At 33.3% G+C, this 24,990-nt stretch overlaps 1 protein-coding gene across 3 annotated transcripts in view; it reads right to left on the minus strand.

The window, feature by feature from the left end:
- Positions 1–6,836: 6,836 nt before the first annotated feature.
- Positions 6,837–24,990, minus strand: part of IBTK (inhibitor of Bruton tyrosine kinase) — a 72,639-nt gene continuing 54,485 nt past the window's right edge. For 2 of the 3 annotated variants that reach the window (XM_063096643.1, XM_063096641.1), the window contains exons 24-29: positions 24,162–24,254; positions 23,512–23,655; positions 18,962–19,111; positions 9,469–9,540; positions 8,917–9,049; positions 6,837–8,134 (exon numbers count right to left, since the gene is read on the minus strand). In XM_063096643.1, coding sequence (XP_062952713.1) covers positions 8,003–8,134; positions 8,917–9,049; positions 9,469–9,540; positions 18,962–19,111; positions 23,512–23,655; positions 24,162–24,254 — 724 coding nt within the window. In that variant the 3' untranslated portion in view covers positions 6,837–8,002. The remainder of the gene's footprint in view (positions 8,135–8,916; positions 9,050–9,468; positions 9,541–18,961; positions 19,112–23,511; positions 23,656–24,161; positions 24,255–24,990) is intronic. The other variant, XM_063096644.1, reaches the window with a different exon arrangement.

The raw sequence follows: 24,990 nt of genomic DNA on the forward strand, positions 1-24,990 counted from the left end.
AATCTGTTTCTCATAGGATGTCTCTGTCTTGGAAATATCATGTGATCTCCTTGCAAAATCAGAGGGGATTTGAAACCTATAAATAACCTGTTCTTCTACCTCCCTCTCCCTACACACACACACATATTCCTCTCTCTTTCAAGAAAAAAAAAAAATCAGAACAGAAGGAATGCATGGAAATGATAAAGATGTGCTTCCCAGGACAGAGGAAGGGGAAGGAGGGGGTGCTAGTGCCTGCCAACAGCTCACTAGCAGCAGCACTGACTGAGGACTGACTCATGCATAAGCCCCAGAGGGATCAGTTCCCTCAGTCGCCCTTTAGGAGAGAGACAGAAAATGTGATATCATAAATGTTCCCACAGAATCACAGCATTACTGGATCCAAGGGAACCACAGGCTTACCCTGCTGCTTACCATGCTGGAGTAGAAATAATTTGATGTTCCTTACATAGCTAAAAACCTAACAATAAACATTCAAAACACACACACACACACAAAATTCAAGATCCAATGGGAAAGTATACATAGTCTGATTGAGTTTATTGTGTTTTATGCTTGAATATTAAAGTAAGTTTTAAAAGCTTTCAAATTTTTTGATGCAATTTAAAAGCAAAATCAATACTGTGATATTACTATCCTTATTTCATCTATAGATTCCAAGACTATTTCAAGAAATTAAAAACTAAGTTTAAGCAAAACCCAATTAGAGTACCAGTTTGAAGTTCAAACACAAATGCTCTTTGCTACTGGTAAATAAGTGTCTTGCTCACATCGTCTATAATCCACAGTCACAAGAACAGCACATCTTTAATTTTTCCCATTGTCTTGGTTTTGCATGGTAAGAATGCTACTGCTTACCGTGTTCATCACTTCACCTAGAATTAGCGAAAGAATTGGATGCTCTTTCAAAGATGCCAGGAGACACCTAGGGTTCTGCCCACTTTGTAACAGTGCTCATAAATGTCCATAAGTGCAAGAAAGGGTTAGCAAGCCTTGTTTTGTCTGAGTGACGTCCTCCCTCCCCACAATGTTACTCAGAAAAAGCAACTGTCTGAGTGCAGTCTTCCATGCCCCTCTCTTAAGGTGAACAGACAGGCAGGATGCCAAGAGATCTTCTCAATGATGGTTCATTGAAAACTGGGAAAAATTCTTGCCACTAGAAAAGTTATGCCCAAAGCAGCAGACCCACTAAATACTTCCTTATGGAGTCCAAACTATCTGGCCTCTTGAGTTTCCAGGGTTTTCTACCAAGACCTTTGCCAAAACTGTTGTGGTCACCACGTACTGTGGGATTATAGCACTCATAGAGTTAATGTGGCTGAAAGCTTCCTTTTGACCTTTCCAGGAGGCAGAATAAAGCCACTGGAGAAGAAACTGGTTCTTTGTGGTAAGTGCTAAAGTCCTACATCATAGATCACTTCAGTTGTCAGAATATCCCCTTCTTAAGTGACATCATCAATGCTTCTGGCCATAATTAACACAAGAAAAACCAACTGTAGTCATCACTACCAAAACTAAGAGCGTTAGTCTTCCTGGGGTTCCACTGTGTTTTTCATCCATATTAAGTATTGCTGAAACACCTAATCCTCTCACACATTTTTTAATTTGGGACTTGCCATCAAAAGGATACCCACTGCTTTCTGAAAAGTTAAGCACTTATTGACAGCTTAGTATATTTCAGTATACACTGGTGAATGCAAATTACTGTTTCATATTACATACCATATTACCTTGCAATGAAAGGCCTGAAAACTCACTATAAGATAATTGCAAAGTCATTCACAGAATGTAACCACATCTATACTGACAAACAACAGCAAAAAAACCCACTGCTATATTATTAATCCCAAATGTCCTACACTGGCTCTATCCTACAAACTGTACTGCTGATTATAAATATCTTCTGGGTGGATTTAGCCTAAGTAAAAGTTACCCTAAAGAAAGCATGTTACTGAAGACCAATCCACTCCCTGCAGGCCAGTCCACTCCCTTCCTGGTTGCTAAAATCTACTCAATGCTCAGAACACACTTTGACTCTCCACTGACTTTCAGTTTACAAATAGAATCCATATTTTCTCTTTGGTTAAAAACATGCAGTGATTAGCAGAGCCTAGCGAGACTCAGTTACTAAAATTTTTTAGAAGGTACTGAAAGATGGAAGAGTCATGAAACTAAGACCTCAGCGTCAAATATAAAGCTAGACAAAACTCTTACATATTTCCTGTTCTATTAAAAAACATCTACAGATCTCTCTCTAGTGACATAAGAAACAGTTCTCGTTCTTCTGACAGCAGTTTATAATACTGGCTGTCTCCTGAGGTTCCTAGTGCCGGGGTTTCAAGGGTGGGCTGTGATTTCTATAGAGGAATCAAAGTACAACGTCCATCGACAACGTGTGAGGACTATTAGCTATTTCCTACGGCTGGCCAGGTCTAGGTCCTCCTTTCCTAAGAATAGCCTATTTTAGGATAGAAAATGGAAAGTAATTCCCACTTAAGTTAGAGAAACTCAAAAAGCTTTGTACTTTTTTAAAAAACTAACTTTGATGGCAATCCACTGAGATAAGAAAAAAATATTAGCAAGAATTCTTATAGGAAGATCGCAACACTAGGCAGGCAAGGCCATAGTATACCAGTGAGCACACTGCAGTACAATTGAACAACTAGGGTTAAACACCTTTATCCTAATTTCTAGTCCATGTGTCCAAAGCCTAAATTCCTGCTGAAGCATCATTTCATGCTTTTATGTGATACACTTATTCAATATGTAAAACTAAATTCAGACTCATCTTCCTGTTAAATGAGTATGTAAATTTTCTGCAAATTAAAATCCCGGTCTTTACAGCAACTACTGTTATTGTTAAAATATAGCCATTGTGATGTTTGGTACCATAGATTACGTTTTAATGAAAATACCTGTATGAAATAAATGCCAAACTTAAAAGTCATAGCAAACAGTTGAGCAAGTGCATTTCTTACCAAAACTATTAAAATTGTGAATATACAATTGCTTTAGGTTTTGTTATTCCAAGTGTTCGGTTTAACTAAGCACATGCATTTAAACAGTATCCTGAAATAATCCAAGATTTTAAAGCACTATTTATTCAGTAGCTAAAGAAAACAGGTCTTTCATCTATGCAAAAAAATGAATGTAAAATTGATTTTTATATCTAGAAATAAATTTAGAGATTAAGAAATCATTTACACTGCTCTACATGATTCCAGGCTATTCCAATAAATGTTTATTTTTTGTGTGAAGCAGAGCTTTCCAGTAACAGAAATAACACAGTTATGTTTTCTGTATGTTGGGTGGGGTTTCCAAGTAGGGATAAGAAACAGCCTGAGAATTACAGTATTCCTTCAGGTTGTTTGTGCGGTACAGAACAAATTGTCTTAACCATTTAATGGCTCTGGTAGTTGTAACAGAACAAGAACATTCCCATTCTCTTCCTGGCCCTGCTTATAAATCCTCTCATTCCCTCTCTCTCCTCTCCATAGAACAAAGTAAGGAAAACACGCACAGTAAGTGTTTGGATACATTCCCTTCTGCAGACATGCTTTTTACTGACATTTGTCCAGTGCAAAGAGTATATGCCCAGTACCTGACATTTCTAAAATTCAAATGGGAATAGGGGTTTAAGTCACAGCTGTGTGGGTATAAAAAGTATGGAGTTGGGCAACAGCAGGACCATGGAGTTAGTTCTAGACAAAACATTCTCCTTAAGGAAGTGGAAAGGAAGGGACTCTGAATCAGACAATCAGCATTTTTTCACAGGACCATTCTAATTACCAGAAGCACTAACAACCTATAGGTTTATTCCCAGTATCCTGGGGTGCAGAACGTGACTGAAAATAAAAGTAATTCACCCTTTTACTATCTTGGAAAGTAAACGAGTGCTATGGGTTGAATGTCCCCCAAACGTTCATGTGTTGTAAATGACCCCCATTGTAACAGTGTTAAGAGAGTAGGAAATCCAGTTATGGTAATCAAAAGGTGGGGCTGTGAGAGGTGATAAGATTGTGAGGACTTGCCCTAGTGAATGGATTATCCATTCACAGAGTAACAGGTTGATGATTTAATGGGTGATAATGGGTATAGTTCTGATGGCTTTAAAAGGACAGCAAGTGAGGAGTTTAGCCATTTGCCACGTGATACCTAGTCACTGCAGGAGCCTGTAGAGAGTTCCTACTAAGAAAAAAGCCCACACGAGATGTGTTCCCTAGACTTTAGACTTCCCAGCCTCTAAAACTGTAAGAAATAAATTACATTCCTTTTTCAATTGCCCAGTTTCAGGTATTCAGTTATAAGCAACAGAAATGAACTAATACAATAAGAGAGCTACTTAGTCAGGAAAAATTTTAAGCCCAAATACTTAAATGTATTAGCATAACTTTGTTGGGGGATTATACTGAGATTTTTTTTAAATGCTCTTCTTTCTTGTTCAAAGAAAAAACAAGGACAATATCCATTCAGTAAACCTCCCTCCCCCAAAGAAATAGAATAACTTCAGTCACTATATGTGGTTTGATTCCATCTAATTATAGACATTTCTTAGTAAAGCAGTATTTTGGTTCTATTAAAATACATTTAGTACTTTGTAGTCATTTCTTAATTGGAAATGTGCAAAAGATGAAATGGTAAAGGAAAAGAAGTTAAAACTTGGGATTTCTTGGGAAAAGGAAAGTGCCTATTTTCTCTTTGTGCTTTGACCTTTGCTTGATTTCCACTGTGTGCATTCACTAGCTCTTTATCATACCTTCTGTGAGCTCAAGTCTGTTCCAATTACAGAGATCTTTTGATAATCTGTGCATTTTATCTGCCTCTGAAGCCCACACTGTAGAATTTGTTAATAAGTCATACTGACTAACACAGAATCCACTGGCTCAGATTCCCCTGCTGAGGTGACTTTCTGCCAAAACTCCTTTAGTCTGCCTAATTCTCTGGTTGCTTTTCTCCAATTCAGCCACTTTTTCAAGAAATAAATAAGTAAAGACATAAAACATAGCGGTAGCAGTAATAAGAATGAAATGAAAAAGATTAAATAAAAGTTATGAAAGAGACAAAATTGATGAAAGTTGGACAACCAATAAACGTGGGGGAAGAATGGAGCGGAAAGGCAAAGAATCCAAAAGTTCAGCCTGAATGATTTGGGAGAATGACTGATTAAGATATAAAAAAAAGGTGAGTGTTTGAGGGTGGCAAGTGTTCAGTTTTGGTGCAAATGAAATGCTGGCCAGGTAACCAAATAGAGACATCTAAGAAAATAAAATACATTAAGGACTGAGATATAGTCTGATGGTTGTGTGTATAGGAATCACCAGGTTGTTTTGGTATATTACATAACTGAGCTTCATCTCAAGCAAGAAGATGTATATATATATGTATTACCATAAATATCTTAGATCACTTGTCCCCAGTTCCTTGGTTAAAGGTAGTAACTAGTTTCTTCTGAGAACATCTTTTATACTGCCAATTCTGGAAGTTTCTGGGTTACATTCGTTTTTACTACATGGTATTTTATATTTTTCAAGTCTTGGCTAAATTGCTATAGACATTGGTAATTTCAAAGAGGCAGTCTGTTGTAGTTGTAGGGCAACCATACTAAAAAGACAGAAGACTTCATTCTCATTAGCCACTTACTCTGGAGTTCACTTTCTCCAATTTATAAAATGAAAAGAATATGCATAAAATTAATTGATAGAACAAAATTTTATGAAACAGCTATTGACCACTTATCGTGAATAAGTACATATACCCTAGCCTCCCAAAAGTTACAGACAACCAACCCAGATATTAACTAGCAATACCTTTCTCAACTGACTGCATTTATTGTTGTTCCTTTATAAAGCAGGATTTTCTTAAATTTATTTTAAAAACCATCTCCTTAGAACTTGAAAAGGAGTCCTGAATCCTAGTATTTTGTCAACAAATTTGACTTTACCAGACTGGTAGTCTTCTTAATTTTGCAAATTTCAAGCATATTCTGCCTCTGACATCCCCTCACCCCAATACTCCACCCAACTATCATCTCTCCAGGCTTAAGAGTTCTATGGTTATTTTGGTCAATCTTAAAAACCTCTTCAACCCACTTATCATTTAAACTGGCCATTTCTAGATTTTTTTCAATTCTATTTGGTCTTTCTTGAGTTATGGGATTAGAGATGAATAAATTACTACAGGCAGAATAATGTTATTAGGGAAAAAAAACCCATCACTTTCCTGGGCTTTTTAGTGGTAACATATCAGGATGCTATCTTCATGGAATAATTTATAAAGAAATATAGTTTATAGGAGTGTTTATCTCTCACTTATTAGCAAAAGAACTCCTTTTTTCAACATGAAATTTTATGTAACATATCACTGTATATAAACAGACCTAGTTGGGGTTTGTAAAGACCTAAAGCCTCAGAGACTCAGTCAAGCCCTTGCCCCTCCTTCAAACCCCCTCCAACAAAGACCCCTGAGGGTGCTTCCCAGACAGCGTGGAGTACAGCAAGAAAACCATCACTTTATAGCATCTTTAAATATTAAAAGTGCCAATATGCACAAAAGAACCAAAGGTTCAAATGAAATAAATCAATTATTTCAGAAGGCAGAGGCTTCATCAATAAAACATTATAAAATTCATTTCTTCTCAATTTACTCATACATACATAATGTAAAACTTCTCACAGGTTTATATTTGGAAAACTGCCCTTTTTTAAGCAGTCTAGGAATGAATATAGCATCAACTTAACATATACTGGCTATTAGTGTAGCATAACAGGAGGAATAATTAGTAATCCTTCCTATAATAGATGTCAATATAGTACAAGATATCAAACACACATTAGTAGTGAAATGGATAAAGATTTTTTTTTATTGCACATTTTCTTACACATCTGCTGCTTTTGGGTAGAGCTAAATCTGAAACATTGAGAATTAGTTTGTCATTTCTTTCATCAACTGAATTAAAGCAGTAAATTGCCTGTATGTTCCCCTAGTGTATCTTCCAGAAACTAGAACATTAGCCTTCCCAATTTGTATAGGTAGAGAATCTCAGATTTAACAATAATTTTTTTAAAAATTTAGATACTCAAAAAAAAAAAAAACAAACAGCGTACTGTAAAGAAAACAATTTTTATGTCTATATGTATAACCTAGGCTCAGGGAATTGATTATACAATATAAATCACCCTGCTTCCAAACTATTCAATTTTTGTATGTACAATTAAGCATTTATCTTAGAAAATTTTAACATTTTGAGAAGAAATTGATTCTTTCATAATTAGGCTTTTATAAGGTTCTCCCTTCCCCTCTGCCCCCCCCCCCCAAAAAAGCCCACAATGACTCCAAATCTTATATAGAAACTATCATCTTGGACTAAACAACTGTCCAGTGTTTTTATTTCCTTTCCACTGTATTCCATTGCTTAATATAAAATAGAGAATGTGCTGTCCAAACTGAAAGTTGGCATTTGAGCATGTCAGGCTTTACACAGAACTAGAACATTCACAGCCTGATGAAAAAAGCAACAAGAAGGGAGGAGACACAACTACTGTAGCAAACACAAAGTTCTAGCTATTAATGGGTCAGAAGTAATGACTGATGCTATTTCAAGTTCATCACACCATATTTAAAAAGCAACAAATTATCTGGCAAAATCATCTAAATTATTTATCCCAAATCCTCAAACAAAAAAGTTATTTTTAATGCACTGCTCTTAAATTTTATACTCTTAAAATTTTTCCTTTTTAAGATTATTCAGAAGAAATAATCCTATTTAACCTTAACCTAAGTTTTTCCTCTCACACATTTTTACATAAAAAGTTCCTAAAATCACAATTCTGAGGAATTTCTTTTTAATCATACAAACATTATATGCTTAAACTGCAGTGAAAATCCTTTCTTATACTATCTAGAATGATCTGTTAACAAATCTGTAAGAACTCTTTTCCACAGCTTTTCTCATACTATTACAGCAATCACAATTATGAAAAATGCATCATAACTCCACAGCGAACTAGCATCCATGCTTATTCCACATAGGTACTGCCAGTGGTCCCTGCGGTGTCCTTTCAACAATGACAAACTCATCAGGGTTGCCAAATGCCTCATAGAAAACCAATAAATCTTGTATTGCATGCTCCTCAATCTGAAAGAAAGGAGAAGAAAAAAGACTTGCTTTATCCTTTTAATTATAAATTAAGTAGGATACATTAGTTTTCCAATTTCTTTTTGAGGAACTACCACTTCCCTGGATATAATATAGTGGAACTAAATCAGGTATCCTGCTATCCCCTTGGTAAGGAGAAAGCTTGAGGCCTGAGCTAGAATAATGAGATACCCACCCTCCCTTGAAAAGATAGAAAAAGAAACTGAAATGACTGCTGGAATACATTGATTCCAATAGCTTTATTCCATGAGATACTTTCTGTAACTGAAATACTCTAAATCTTGCTTCTGAGCTCTCCAGAACTACCAAGGATCCTGTCTGTTTCTAAGCCTGGCTCTCTGGTCTTTCAGGTAAGTCTGTAAAATATTAATATCCCTCAAATAAATTCTCTTTTTATTAAGTTAGCCAAAGTTGGTGTCTGTTGCTTACAACTTAAGAACTCTTATTGATAAGCCAAATTACATGCTAGATTTTGTTAAATTCCCTACTGGTCATTTTAAAAAATTAAAACAGTTGAAAGTATAACAAAGCTAAAAATATGTTTTATCACAATTTATTAGTTCTAAATTAATTATCCTGAATACTTTCAATTAATACTTAAATTGATGAATGGCAAAGGTTAGTTTTACATGGCATTTACATTTTAATTTGGTAAATATATGTACCTGTCCAAAGCAAACAAAGATAATTTTCTTAAAACCTAAGGATAAAATGTAGTGTAGTTCTTCCCTAAAGTAAACTCTAATAGGTGTGTTATTCACCTGAATCAGAGCCAAGGGTTTTTCTCGACTTCTGATAAGAGCTGCTTCCTGTTGTAGCTCTTCTTCTACAATAGATGCAAAAGTGACTGGGGCTACCATGGAGGGAGCAGTCACTGAAGAAGATAGCCAGGGACTGAAATAATAACCATAATAATAAAATAATGAGTTTCATTCATCTTCCCAAATTTTTGCAAACAAATTTTCCTCTGAAATACTCTTTACCAATGCTACATTTTTTTTTTTCCAGTGACCTACAATTTAAGAGGACCTGAGAGCATTTACAGTGATTACAAAATGATGAGGTGAGAAACAGAAAAAAGAACTAATATTTCATTTGGATCAGTGTTATAGAGAAAGTTCTGGAAAATGCCAGAGAGTGATGATGGAGTAGAAGCAAATAACTAAACAGAAAGATAATTCAAACTATCTGACGGAGTATTCTGATAATACATTCTACTCAACACCACAGTATTTCGATTTTCTTAAAATTCTCTTTCAATGCTAAGTAGCAACTTAGCTCTGGAGGCCCTAAAACTAATTATTTAACCTTACTTGGGACTGTCTAGAAGTGGTAAATCTGAAATATGGTTGCCTTCTGGTCCTGGAGTACCATGAGTACAGCATCTGCAAAACAAATGCCAAATTGGAAAATAAATCATCTAGTAATATCAATAAAACTGCTTACTAATAGATACAGAAGAGAAACTATAAGCTCCTGACTCAGACAAATTAATGTGTGCAATCTGGTTTACCTTTAAATTTTTAAGTAAATAAAATAATCTATAGCTATATATAAATCATATATATAAAACTCCATAGAGGAAGATGTTGCAAGAAATGGTCTATTTTTCCCAATAATATTCATACAGCAATCAAACATATATCAGGAAGTACACAGAACTTTGTGCAGAATGTTTCACATTAATAATATTTTATATATAAAAGTGATAAATCAGCACTGTTTCAAAATATAAAGAAACCAGATAATTCACAGCTAAATTCTGTGAGTGAAGAATACACTTTTATAAGCTAGGAATAATAGATAGGACAGAAATACAAGATATGATCTATACCTTCTAAGAACTCACAAGCTAGATGAGGAAACAACATATAATATGACATATAAAACAATGGAAAAGAATTTAAGATAGCATCAGACAAACTGAGTTCTACTGACTATAAGGACTATAAAAGTCAAAATGTTTTAGTCATTCGAGAGGACCTCGTGGAGAAGAAAGAACTTGAGAAGACAATAATAAAGGGGTATACAATGAGGGGGAGAGGAAGGAGAAAAACTAAAAACGGTACTATACAGACCGGCCTAATTGTGAAATTTTAGAGCCAGAAAGGTCCCTAGAGTTTATCTAGATGAATCCAGTGCCCTCTTTCAGCAATGAGCAAACTGAGGCCTAGATAGGTTTACCAATACAAAGTCAAACAGAGTAAACAAACAGGGCCTGAAATAATGACTTCCTAATTCAATTATATGCACTTACTGGGCATGTGTCAAGATTACAGGAGGTGCTGAAAATAAAGCTGATTAAAATTCAATCCTCTCCCCTCAAAAAATTCTGGTAGGGAAGATTTAAAAATATACTTAAGCAATAAAAACACAATGTATGAGAGTACTGTAATTGATATCTATATCTAACATGTACAAAGTACTAAGAATTCTAAGAAATTAGCATAATACGGAGGATATACTCTGATAGCTTCACTGAGGAAATGACACTGAGAACTGCACTGAGATAGGATTATGGTTGTGCAAATATATGAACTGTAAAAGATTTTGGTGGCTTACATAAAGGCAGACTATTTTCTTCAAAAAATAATAACTGGATTGAGGGTAAGGAAGAGATTTAAAAGTGAAATAAAGTTAAAAAGAAATAGTAGGGCCAGAGTATACAATGCACACACTGAAAGCTAAAATGCTTAGACCTGATGTGTGTCAACCAAATTCACTGAGAGCCTAAGTATATCATGTACATTATCTCATTAAATCCTCGCAATACTTTGTGAAGAAAGCACATATTATTTCCATTACACTGATTAGAAAACTAAGACTCAAAGAATATTATATAATTTTCCTGATTCACAAATTAGATAAGTAGCAGAGAGATAATTCAAATCCAGGTCTTTTTCACTCAGAGTACAGAGTTTTCTCCATGATCACACAGCTCCCATTGTTTCTATTCCCTTTAGTCTGAAATACATTCTACTTCAAATATCTTCTTTCTTTAAGGACTTGCTCAAATATTACCTTCTCTCTCCTCTTACAGAACTTCAATCACTATTACAAAGCTTCACACACTGTGATATTATGGTTTATATGTCTGTCTTAACTGCTAGACTAGTCTCTCAGGATACAGGACTGTGCCATTCGTCTTTGTATCTCAATGTCCAACATAACACCTGGAACATAGTTGTTTATGAAAAAGTAATTAGAGAATACATGATTGAAACAGAAAGTCAAAGGTTTTGTTTTTTTAGTTTATTTTGTTTTTCTTAAGTTCTTTATTCATTTGAAATACTGATAACTTTATTACAGGTATAGGTACTGAAATGCAACATGAAATGAGAATAGGTCTAGTTATAAGATTTTTAGTTTTAATGAAGTTCTATGAGTTGAAATCTGCTGAATCTTCCCCTGTCCCATGATACCCAAAATAAGAGAAATCCCCAGGATGAAGTAGAAGATAACTTCAGGCCAGGAGAAAAATGAAGTCAAAGATTTGAACTAGAAAGCAGCTGGGATAAACCTGCTATGAGATGATGTGAATGTAGACTAGACTGTAAAATAAATGAAAAAAAATCTACATTCTGAGGGAACAGATAATTAAATGCAAATCCCCTTGGTTAAGTCAGTCCAAGGTCTTAAAGTCAGTCCAAGACTAGAGATCAGAGGTCTTCTAGGGCATTAAAGCAAAACGGAGAACATAGATAATGATTTTAATGGTACGCAGAAATCATCCTGGTGTTCTAGGGACCAACTAAAATGTTTTGACACTTTTAAAGAAACTCAAAAATATTGCAGAACCAATTATTATTTAACTGCTAAGCAAAAAGCAGTAGGTATGAGCTCTGTCTTCAAAAATGGTATGTCACTGGCTAATAAAACTGAGTATTAGAATTAAGAATCTTATACAGGCCTTGTTAAATCAAAGTGAAGCAACCAGAGATTAAATACAACAATTTATCTATTTAATGTTTTATAATTTATAAAGTACTTTCATATATGCTATCTGATATTAGCCTTACAGTGAACTTGTGTGATAAGTATTACTATTCTTAGTGCAAACATGATAAAACTGAGGTTCAGAAAAGTTCAGAAAGGACTACCGTTGTCAGACTGAAACTCAAATCTGTTCATAAGACTACAATCCCAGAATTCTTTTCACTAATGATTTTTCAATGGATAATCTCATTAATCATAAATTTACTCAAACAACTGGAAGTTTGTCAAAATTTCACCTTAGAATGAAGCAACTTTATTAAATAAAATAGAACGAGGATTAAACAAATATCAAAAAAATTCTAAGCTTTCAAATAATAAAAAGCATTATTAATACACAGAAAAAGACATCCCAAGAGACAATCTAAATAAAATTTAGCCTTCTGGGGGGAAAAAAAAAAAACATAAATAAGTTAGCTAAAACCTTCTTTAAAAGCTTTTTGTTCAAACTGAAGAACAGCAGTATTGTCAAATTTAGACTTTAATGGAACAACTAAATTACTTTTTGCTCATACAGTTGGCCTCTTTTTAAAAAAGAAAATTTGTACTAGCTTAATTACAAAGACTTTTATATAAAATTAGAGCTGATATAATCATAGAATAATTTTTGTCTCATGAGTAGTTTTTCTTACTAATTAGAAACAAGCTCATATTCATGTCCAGAATTACATAAGGGGGTATTTAAGTGAAAGGAAAATAAAAGAAAACACATGAAATGAAAAAAGAATACATAAGTAACAATAAACAAACAAAAATCGCATAAATCCCTCTTTTCTACATTTTATAATACATCCCCAGCGACATTGCCATTCCTGCCCTGGGGGGGGGGGGGGGGGCGTGTGAATCACATTTTCTACAATTAAAATAAGCATGCATAATTTGTGGAATTTCCTGAGATGAGCACCCACTCCTGCCATCCTAACTCCCCAAAGGACCATAAGCATTCCTATCTTCTTGCTTTAACTCCCACTACTTCCTCTGTTTACACTGTTCCTTCTCCTCTCTTCTATTTCGTCTTTTAAAAATCCAACCCTATGTTCAAAAGGTGGTGACAATGAAAATGATCAATAAGATCTATTTTTCCTAATATTGTTCACATGGCCATAAACATAATGATGAAATATTTGGAATACAAAACATGTTTATGAACTAAAACGGCTCAAGCCCTTCTTCTTCAATGAAGTCTTCCTGACAACTATAGCCCATGGTGACTTTTTCCTTCTCCGAACCACTCATTTGCACTTAACCATATATTGCTTTGTGACCTCTTTAATAATGTTATGGATGGAGTTTGAATGTGCTGTCCCCTCCAAAACTCATGTGAAAATTTGATCCTCAATGTGGCAGTGTTGGAAACTGATTGAGTCATGGGGGCGGATCCTTCATGAATGGATTAATGCTCTCCCTGGGGGAGGAGGGATTAATGAATGAGTTCTCGCTCTACTAGTTCACTCGAGAGCTGGTTGTTTAAAAGACCCTGGCACCTCCTCTCTCTCTCTTGCTTCCTCCTGCCATGTGATCTGCTTGTACCCGCCGGCTGCCTGCCAATTTCCACCATGAGTAGAAACAGCCTGAGGCCCGTGCCAGATGCAGCTGTCCCAGAATCATAAACCAAATAAACCTCCATTCTTTATAAATTACCCAATCTCAGGTTTCTGTTATAGCAACCCAAAACAGACTAACACAGTTAAACTGTACTGTAATTTCATTTTTGTTCTGTTGTTTAACTTCCATGTATACATATTTAGATTTAACAACTAGATTTCAAACACATTAAAGGCTGGGCCTGTGTATTATATGTTAATATATACCAAACCTAGGCCAGTAGTATCTTGTACAAATACAAGGATAATTCAGAATGTTTGTGGAAAAATAGACTTTAAAGACAATACAAATCTCTCTATGAACTTTTTTTTTTTTTTTTTTTTTTTTTTTTTTTTTTACCAGTAAGGGGATCACAACCCTTGGTACAGTGTTGCCTGCACCACACTCAGCCAGTGAGGGCACCAGCCATCCCTATATAGGATTCGAGCCCACAGCCTTGGTGCTACCAGCACCACAATCTCCCGAGTGAGCCACGGGGCCGGCCCTCTCCATGAACTTTTTGAAGTATCCTTGTATGTCCCATAATTTGGCAAATTAATAAATATTTTACTTTGTAATATTTCATATTTCCTTTTTTAAAAAGCTCACTTATGATTACATATTTTCTATGAAATAAAAACTAAAACTCAAGCGATAATGTTTTCTTTCTCAGAATCACTTTCAATGATAGCCACAGCTACTTAAAACATCAACTCCCATACCAAATATCCAAGCTATGGATACATAATACTGTCATACACTCCTTTAAATCAAACTTTCAAAGTAGTATAACAGCACACACTTATCCCAATTAAGAGACTTGATGTTACAGCACACTCTAGTGATCAGGTATTGAAACCACGGATCTTTAATATTTTAGGAGTTTCATGACAAAATTATTTATCCCAAGAAAAACAAAATTTTAATGTATATTGTCAACGTTCAAAATGTAAAATACTACAAAAATGAACTTAATTTTCATACCTTCAGATTTATACATCTAAGGCATGCAATGTAACTCACTACATTAGAAACAAACGTGACTTAAAACAGAGCTATAATTTAACTCATTTATTCATTCAGTCATTCACCAAATGTTCACTGAACACCTACTACATGCCAGAAACCATTTCAGGCACTAGTGACACAATGATGAGCAAAGAGAAATATCTTCCTTGCTCTCATTGAACATGTAGTTAAGTATACAGATACAAAAATTAAACAAAGAATCACAAAAATAATAATTATAACTGTGAAAAGTATGATGAAGGAAAAGTGGTATAAGAACAAAATAACAGGAAATTAAACCAGTAAGGGAAGTCAGACTTCTCCAAAGAATATGACTGAATAGAGATTGAAAGAAGAGTCAGAGTCAATTAGTCAGAGTAAACAAGCAGAAAGAAGCAAAGTGCATTTGAGAACTAAGAGATCAAGATAGCTAGAATACAGAAACTGTGTTACAAAGTAAACATAAAGAGGTTGGCAGGAGCCAGACTATGCAGGCCTTACAGGCCATATTAAGAATTCTAGCTTTTACTGGAAAAGCAGTAAGCTCTGTTTTTAAAAAGAACATGTTAGTTCAATATACTGAAGGAAAGTAAGAAAGGCTATGGCAAGAGCAGTCAGGAGGGCTACTCTGGTAGCCTCCAGTGAAAGATCACTGGAGTCTGAATGAGGATGATGGCATTGGAGATATAGTACATGGATTTGAGAAGTATTTAAGAGATAAAACTAGTATGTCCTGATGATGCACTGAATATTAGTGAGGAGAATGGAGGTGTCAGAGACTTGCAAATGCTATTTACTAAGGAAGAAAAATCAGAAAAAATGGGCTGTTTTATATTTTGTCTATATTTTTGTTTGATTTTGGTTTTATGAAAGGGGTATGAGGAAAACACTGAGTTTGACTTAGGACTTAAAGTTTGAGCTGTTTCTGAACATCTAAATAGAATCGCAAGGTCAAGAAGACAGGTGGATAACTAAGTCTGGAGCTCAGATGACAAATGTGGGCAGAAGATATACATTTTGAGTCTTCTGTATACATCTGCTAACTGAACATATGCTCATAAAAAAGATAGTGTAGAAAGAAAATAAAGTGAAATGAGAAGATGACCTGTGATTGAACTTCAATATGATGAATCATATAAAAAGTCCATGGTGTTGGCAATATGAAGATCACTGTTTCAGTTTAGAAATGGGGCTGGAAGCCAGAATGAATTAAGAAGTGAGTGGGGGCTGACAGTGCTTTGAGAAATCTGGCTGTGAAGAGGGTGGTGGATTGGTAATGATAGGGCAAATGCGAAGAAAGTATGGGAGTTGAGCAAGGGATTGATTATACCATCCAGACCACATGAGAGAGAAACCAGATGGGTAGAATCTAGTTAAAAGGAAAAGGTTGAGCCTACATAAGAAAGAAAAGAGATAATAGTTTAAGGCTTCTGAAGGGGAGAGGGGTAGGATAAAAGCACAGGTATAGATATTGGCCTTAGATAGAAGGGATAACTTTTCCATTGCAAAATAAGAAAGGAGAATAAGATAAATACCAATAAAGGCAGATTTGTTTATCTCACAGTACGAAAATAAACAAGTTACAGGTCTATCTAAAAACCTGGTCTGGGGGCCGCCCCTGTGGCTCACTTGGGAGAGTGTGGTGCTGACAACACCAAGTCAGGTGTTAAGATCCCCTTACCGGTCATCTTTTTTTTTTTTAAAAAAAAAGGTCTACAGGACATCACTTAACCTACAAAAACGATGGTATTCTTATATTTTTCTTATATCACAAAGAATGATACTACAGTTTTTAAAAATATTATAATACATGTGGGAAAATGAGATCTGGGGTTACTACAGAGGATAATATACAATTTTTTTTTAAATTTTTATTTTTAAAAATGTAAGACTTTTTTTCATTAAAAAAATTTGTTTGGGTTAGAAAAACCTACTAATGAGAGATGCATGTATAATGACTATTTTAAAACATTTATTTTGATGTGTTACAATTATGTATATTATGTATATTTTTATTGAATATATATATAAGATATATGTATGTTAGAGTGTCTGGACGTATACAATAGCACTCAAATGAAGTTAGACATAAACATCATTTTTACTATGAGAGTTTAATAACATGAAGAGGTTACCAGTCACTTAGAAATGGAATAAATGCCCTACTCTCAACATCTTTAAAAAAGGAACTTACAAGATACTGAATAGTTTTAAATTGCTTAGGTTGAGTAGTTTCCAGTTTACCTTAAAATGTTCAACAAACATTTGTTGGTATTTCATTTTTTTTCTGAAATACATTTTGTGAAACTAATAAAAATTACACATTCAAATACTTTTAATACATTGAAGATCACCAACACACTAACTTCCATTGCAAAGTTAATTCTTTTTAATATAAACTCAAAAAATAAAGCTTTTGTCTATCATCTCTGTTTCAATAAAGAGTGTTCTCAGAGAACGTCAAGAATCAGGACTTCTTAATATTAGATCATTAAAACAAAATATAGAATTAAACTGAATGTTGAGTTTAATATACTTCCTCATAATGCTTTATGTAATTTTATTTATTATTTATTTAAGGTTTTTCTTCTCTTTTGAACTATAACAGTTCTATATGAGCAGGGGCTATTTTAATTTTGTTCACCATTGTAATTCTAGTATGTTTCATAGTATCTGATACAAAGCAGATAATCAATATTTACTTGCCAAATTTAAGACTACAAATGCCTTACATCACACCCAGTTTTATACTTACGAGTCTACTATAAATATTAAAATTTTAACTTATAAATTTATATGTAAAAAGGCTTAATTTATTTTATATGTTAGAGTTCCATTTCAGATTTTTTATTTCAAAATAGTATTCCACTGCTAAAAGTGTTTTAAAAGTTAGGGAGACACACCAGATGACTTCTTTAGTTCCTTTATGATTTATGATTTTCTGTATTGAAAGAAAATGACTCAAAAACTTTGCTCCAAAAAGTACATATCTATTATAAGGAAGCCAGTCACAATATCAACAATAACAACACTGTATGTCTCAACATTTCATCTAAACCAGTAGTTTCCAAACAAATGTTAAAAGACTATGACAGTTCCTCAGGAGCTGCACATAGGGTAGGCATGCTGAAATTAAATTAGTATGGTTCCTAGTCCCCTTTTCTGGCTTCAGAGAAGTTTATATTATCTGATACACTGAAACTGAACATAAATTTCATTTTAAAAATGGGTTTAGGAGGAAAAAAAGGTTTGATAACCAATGAAATCAAGGGTTTATCATTATGTAAAAATAATGTGACATTTTAATTACTTTTTTTTTGTATAAAACACTCTAGGGATTAATATCTTTGGGAAGTATCTTATTAGCAGAAATAGGAGGAAAAAACTCCATTTAGTCATCCAACTAAACATTTTTTTTTTCTTTCAACATTGGCTTATCTAATGCTCCATGAATGTTCCTTTTTGAACAACAATTAAGAGAATTTATATACCATGTTGGGGAAGCTATTTTTATTAAAATATTACTTTTAAATTATGGATGGATCTTCATGTCTCATATAGGCATTTAAAATATAAAACATCTTTATAAAATACATTGCTCTTTAAAAACTAGTATCAAAAACAGCTAGAGAAAAAACTGGAAACACCCACATACACAGATAGATAGATTGTGATATATCCATCCAATGAAATACTATTCAGCAATAAAACAGAATCAACTATTAACACATACAACAACATGGATGAATCTCAAAATAATTATGCTGAGTAAAAGAAGACAGATTTTTTAAAAGGGTATATATTTTATGGTTCCATTAATATTAAACTCTAAAATATACAAGCGAGTCTGTATCAACAGACGCAGATTAGTAGTTGTTTGGGGAGCAGAATATAGAGGGTGTGAGAAAGGGATTATAAAAGGGCATGAGAAAACTTCTGACAAGGACGATTACGTTCACTATCAGGTAGTGATGGTTTCAGTGGTGTGCACATATGTCAAAATTTCAAATTGTTGTCATAAAATTTAAATGTAGGCAGTTTATTATAAGCCAAATATACCTCAATAACTGCTTTTTAAAAAAAAAGGAGGGAACAGACATGCTAATTTAATTTTGAAGGTAAAAGAATATCATAAAATTTTTGAAGATTATTTCAGAACATAAAACCACCACAGAATATTTTAAGGAAGAAAATGTATTGGTTTTAAGTTAATTTTATTACCTTACAATTTTGGGAGACTGAGAATTTTCAATTCCTTTAAAACAAACTTTTTTGACATGATCTCCCGCACTATGGCCAATAACAGATTTTTTCTCTTCTGGTAAGAAATCCCGGAATGACTTGGATGAAACCGAATGTAGAGAAGAAGCCCTGCAAAAAAAAAGCAAAGATCATGTTAAAACATCCATTTTATAAACGGGCATTGCTGGAATATACAAGGAGACAATAGAATGCATACCAAAAATTTTACAATGTTTAATATGATGCTAGAGTCTTGCTGTCAACTGTAAATTAATCAAAACCATACCATAAGAAAAAGGAATCAATGGAGACTAATACCCAAGATAACCCAGATGCTGAAATTAGCAATGACATTAAAATAGCTATTATAACTATGTCTCAGAGGACAACAACAAAAATACTCAGAATGAATTAAAGAATAGGTAGGTACAGCAGAGGAAAAGAACCTACATAAAAAAATCAGCTAGAAATTTTTTACCGAACTTCCATTTACTCAGTAAGGGTTAAATCAATACAAACTACCTTACATTAGATCTTTCTAAATAAAAGAAATTCACTAAAAACTTAATACATGTAGAAAGGAGTTAATCATGTGACTATATTACAAATTAAGTTACAATTGGTTTAAGTAAATAATAATGGCTAACATTTATTTATTTCATAACACAGTGCTGAAGTACTATGCTAAATGTGTGTTCCATGTGTTAACTCAGTTTAATCTTCACAATACCCCTGTGAAGGAGGCACTGTTATTACCCCATTTTATGGACAAAGATACTAAGACAGAGAACAATTAAACAGCTGATCTAAGGTCACACTGCTACCAACTAACACATCCACAATTTAAACTCAGACAAAGCTTACTCCAAAACCCAGGCTTAATCACTATACTTCTGTGCCCACATTTAAAAGTCATTTGCCCTAAGAAAAACCATAAATGATAACAAATTTTCTGTACAGACTTGTATCAGAAACATGACCTAAGATATTCATGTTAAAAATATTTCTTCAAAAGGAACTATCCCAACTTCGACTTTATCACCCAGTTATTTCCCCCAAACACATACATACCTGTACACAGAACATAAAATCATCTTTTTTAAAAAAGTTACTTGGATAACATCTCCTTAAGAATAAGTATAGGTAACAGTGCTTAGAAAAATATAAATTCATACATTCATTAACATGCACACTAATTACCTATAAAATGTCTTATGCATATTGCTTTAAATAAGTTCCATTGTTCTTTCCACTGATTATGCCATAATTTGAAACAGTGTCTGATTTCCTATAATTTTACTTTGCTAACTCATAGGCTTCACTATTTTCCATCTTAGCAGCCACAGAAACTTTATGGAGAATAATTTGTAGACATTTGTATCCTCGCAAAAATGAACCAGGATTTTGTTCCTCAGCTAAAGTAGCCCTGAAATTTTGTTCTAATGAATAAAATTTCTAGCTCTAAAAAGTTAAAAAACTGAAATTAGTTTATACTATGTAGGTTAGCTTTAAATAAAATTTGGAAGAATTTACATTCATACATCAAAACAGGCTGCAAAGACTGTGCATTTTTTTATGCAAGATGACTGGTGAAAAATATTACATTATTTCTCCAAGTAAAACATTTGATATTTAAAAGGGGGCAAATCCCACAAATACTTGGTATTTTCACATTAGATTTAAAATTCAACTGGTTAAAACTTCATTCTATTACAAAAGTCGGTTATCTATAATACTGTGCATTGCCACACCTACTTGCAGGCAGCAGGAGTACAACTACATGTAGCACTGGGAGTTGTATAGACCAGGTAAATGAATGTGTGAACTAACCAGTGAAAACCCTACCACAACCACAAGAGACTTAGAGGGCTGATTTGCGACTTGCTTAAGAATTGCACATTAACCTTAATATTAAAATAAACATAGTAAAAAAAAACTTCTAAAGAAATAAAATCTCATTAGATGATTCTTCAGATGAGAAGTATTTTTAAAAAACTTACAAATAAACCAATACAGTCATAAATACATTCTGTAAATACCATCTGTAAATCAGATTAAAATGCTAATTTCAGATTAACTTTCTACTTTTTCAAAGCAAAGTTTAAATTCTTCCAACTTTTTTCAAAATAACATGTACAATGGATGTTCTCAGGAAAACAATCTATTCCACTTTTACTTCAAGCACATATTACATGCATGCACACTCTATGTGTATCTAATTAAAAATCAAATGATATACTGAACAATGTGGTTACCTCATAATCTTAAAATCACACAAAGCAGCATATTACATTATGTTCTCTCAATAATTAGTTTCATGTCTAGTGCTCCACTGAAAATACCTTGTAGCCTTGTAAATATTCAATAAAGAAAATGAACAACCTGATAATGGTTATATCAATCTATACTAAACATGTATCAAAGTTCCTAAATACCAAAAATTAACTGTTTTATGTAAATGTGTTCTTCAAATTCTAACAAATGTTTTCTGATCTATGGCATTAATTTAGGATAACATTCCCATAATCTAACAATAAATTATACGTATATACTTTACTTATATGAGGGTATTTCAAAAAGTTGGTGAAAAAATAGATTTGAAAGATAATACAAATCTTTCCATGAATTTTTGAAGTACCCTCATATATTTATTTTAAAATGTCTGTATAATTACTTATGTATATGCATATTTACATATATATTTTACACACATATTTTACAAAGTTACCTCAGCTCATTGTTTAATGAGTACAACTAAAAGCAATGCATATTTTTAAAAGAATTTCACAGAAATGAACTTGAAAAGATCCTTAAACAATATAATCTTAAGCCATAAAAAGGGCATAAATCATTAATTTTATGACAACTCAGATACCTCTCACCTTGATAATAATTCAGAATAAAAGTATCTATAATAAGACATTAAATAAATTTTCCTGTATCCTAAGATACATAAAATTCATTATTCATTTGTTTGTATTTAAGTTTACCAATCACATTTTCATAAAATAAATGTATAACAAATATCCTGATTACATTAGTGGCCAAACTTTACGGCATTTTTCCCCCTAGAATTCTCCTTAATATGCCATAATAGATTCCTTTTAAAACTTAGACAGTGCCTTCAGTATGGGACTCTGAGTACATGTTGCTAATAATTACTGGGGAAAATTTTTTCCTGAATTTGAAAATCAAAGTCTGAAGTTTCAGATAAATACTTAAATATTTTCCCCTGAAATCCCATATAAAGTGAGTAGGAAAGTAATCACAAAGGTATAAACCCACAAGAGCAAAAGGAATAAGATATTAAGACGATGGCAGACTGAATATAGCAACATATTTCCGGAGGATGGCAAAGAGCTGGAGTGATAACTGATGTAGCAGAGTAGAAATAAAGGAAACCTGATAGTCATCAGGCAGGTGGTGGTAGGGTAAGAAGCTCAGAACCCTGGAAAGGCTCATACATTGAAGACATCTTATGTGTATCAAATCCTGAGGTAGGCATGAGGATGAAAATGTGAAAATTGTTTCAAAGTTTACTTGTGGAGTGGTTGAGAATGCCAAATGTCCTATCTCCATGTGGTCACATGACTATACCTCCTTTACCTTAGCAGAAGGAAAATTTGACTCAAAGTCACTAGTAATAGAGAGAACAGAGAGAGCAGAAGTGAACTGTTGAGTACAAAGTCTATACACTAAATGGTGAAGCGTGTAAAAATCTATACCAAATGGTGAGAATCAGTTCCAGTCCTATAACCAAATACATACCTCACCAGCAACAAATTAAAAGGCTGCCCTTTACAGAAACTGATAAACTAAGAAGACCAACGAAAAAAGATATGAAGATAATAAATATATGGGGGGACTGCCCTAAGGATACTGCTAGGTCATCTTATAGTCATACCTATCAGTCAACCTGTTCCTCACAGGCACACAGAACTTCTAATCAGAACTTAAAAACAAAATCAATAAATCAATAAGATAAACAAAACATTATAAAAATTAACTAAAACAGAGAAGAATGAATAAAAACATGAATGTAAATCAATGGCTATTTTTGGCTTTCTATAAGTGGAATCAATGTAGTTTGATTTTTTTCTTGTTGATCGGCTTCTTTTGCTCCATATTACATTCGTGAGATTCATTCACATTGTTGTATTTAGTCATAATTCATTCTTTTTCATCACTGTGTAGTATTCTGCTATAAAAATAAACTGTGATTTATCCACTTACTACTGATAGTCATTTAGGTTATTTCCAGCTATTATATATAATAATAATATGAACATTCTTAAGAATTTTATACTGTCAACTATTAAAATCTTTAATTGCCAAGAGCTTTTTCTTGTTTGCTGACGGTGCCTTTGTTATAGTATCCTATTCAACATTTTAATGTTGAAGATCTCTGTACTCTACAAACATTTTCACACATTAATATATGCACATGTGTTAACTGGGAAACATGTGCAAGAATGCATTAAATGTTAATGCACAGATCTCTGTTAATTTTAATAAAAATAAGAGCATACCATGCATTCATTGGTTTGAGGGCTTTTGAAGGAGCAGTTAAATCTGTTTCCATGCTATTAATTCCTGAATTGTTTTCTTTGGTAGTCAATGCAATCATCTTCCGTTGTTTCTGAGAAAGTTTAACTCCATGAGAAATCATTTTGCTAGAAATTAAGTTAAATCAATTACAATTAATTTCTGCTTAATGAAGTTTACAGGTAATGATAATGTTCTCTTTATTTTGTGTAATTTTACTATTACTGGATCAAGATGCTACAAGTTTCAACAGTGACAATATCAGTTTATACCATCAATGATCAAGTAATAGCTACATATAAACATTACACTTTTTCAAGGGGAACTTGCATAAAAAGCCTTAAATCTTTGGTTTTTCTTTAGAAATAGCCCACAATGATCATTTTAAATGCAAATTTTTGGCATGTAATACTGTATTCCAGAAGAGCTGGTCTATCAAGTCAATGTAATCTTTCACATACATTTAAGAAATAATATTAGTGAGGGAAGGTAAATTACCTAGAAAAGGGCTTATATTAACCATAACATCAAATGCAGAAAAATAATAGGAAAGACCCAGTAGGTCTTTCTAATTCTTTAGGGCAGAAACACAATACAACATAGGCTTCTCTTTTTTATAATTTTTTAAACCAACCCTAAATTTGGCTTTGGCGTAGCTCCACATTTTTGCCTACTTTCTTCTATTTCCATGATGGTTCTCAGATCCACAACAGGAGGGCTGGCAGGACTAAAAGACATAAAAAATTTACTCCATAAGGCATTCATTTACCTACAAAGCCCAATTCCCAAAGTTCACTGAAACTGTAAATTATATGTAAGATTGAGAATGAAAGTACAATTTAGATTTACTTCATCAGCTATGGCCAACCGCAAAAAGGATATTTTGAATGAAGGCTACTTTTATATACACGTACAAAAATAACAAGTAAAATGCATCCAATGTCATAAGGTTAAGTGATATATTCCTAAATTGAAGAAAAGGCCAATCAATAGATTCTTAAGTTATCTAACTCTGGCAGATCTCAAAGTTCTAATTAAATTCTTACCCATTAGGAGGAATGAAGCATGAAAATTATATTCTTTCCTTTTTTTAAAAAATCAAACAAAATTCTTCTGTCTAATATTAACAATATTAGATACCTAATAGAAAAACCTGGGAATGCTCAACAATACTGGAGACCCACCAGAGGAAGCTGTATCATACTAAAAAAAAAATTATACAATCTTTACAATAACAGCTTCTGATCTAAATGAAATCTACGATATAGGTAAAAATACATCATATTATTACATATTAAAGACTAACCTGTTTCCTTTATTTTCTTTCATTAAAAAAAAATTCTACTTATTATTTCCACTAGGCAATACTTCATAATGTATTCAGAAATGTTTGTGTATATGTTAATATTGAGAATGCTTACCGCATACTACTAAGCACTTTGTCAGTGCTTTCAGCAGTGTAC

This window comes from Cynocephalus volans, chromosome 5, assembly GCF_027409185.1.
Source record: "Cynocephalus volans isolate mCynVol1 chromosome 5, mCynVol1.pri, whole genome shotgun sequence".
Taxonomy (NCBI): Eukaryota; Metazoa; Chordata; class Mammalia; order Dermoptera; family Cynocephalidae; genus Cynocephalus; species Cynocephalus volans.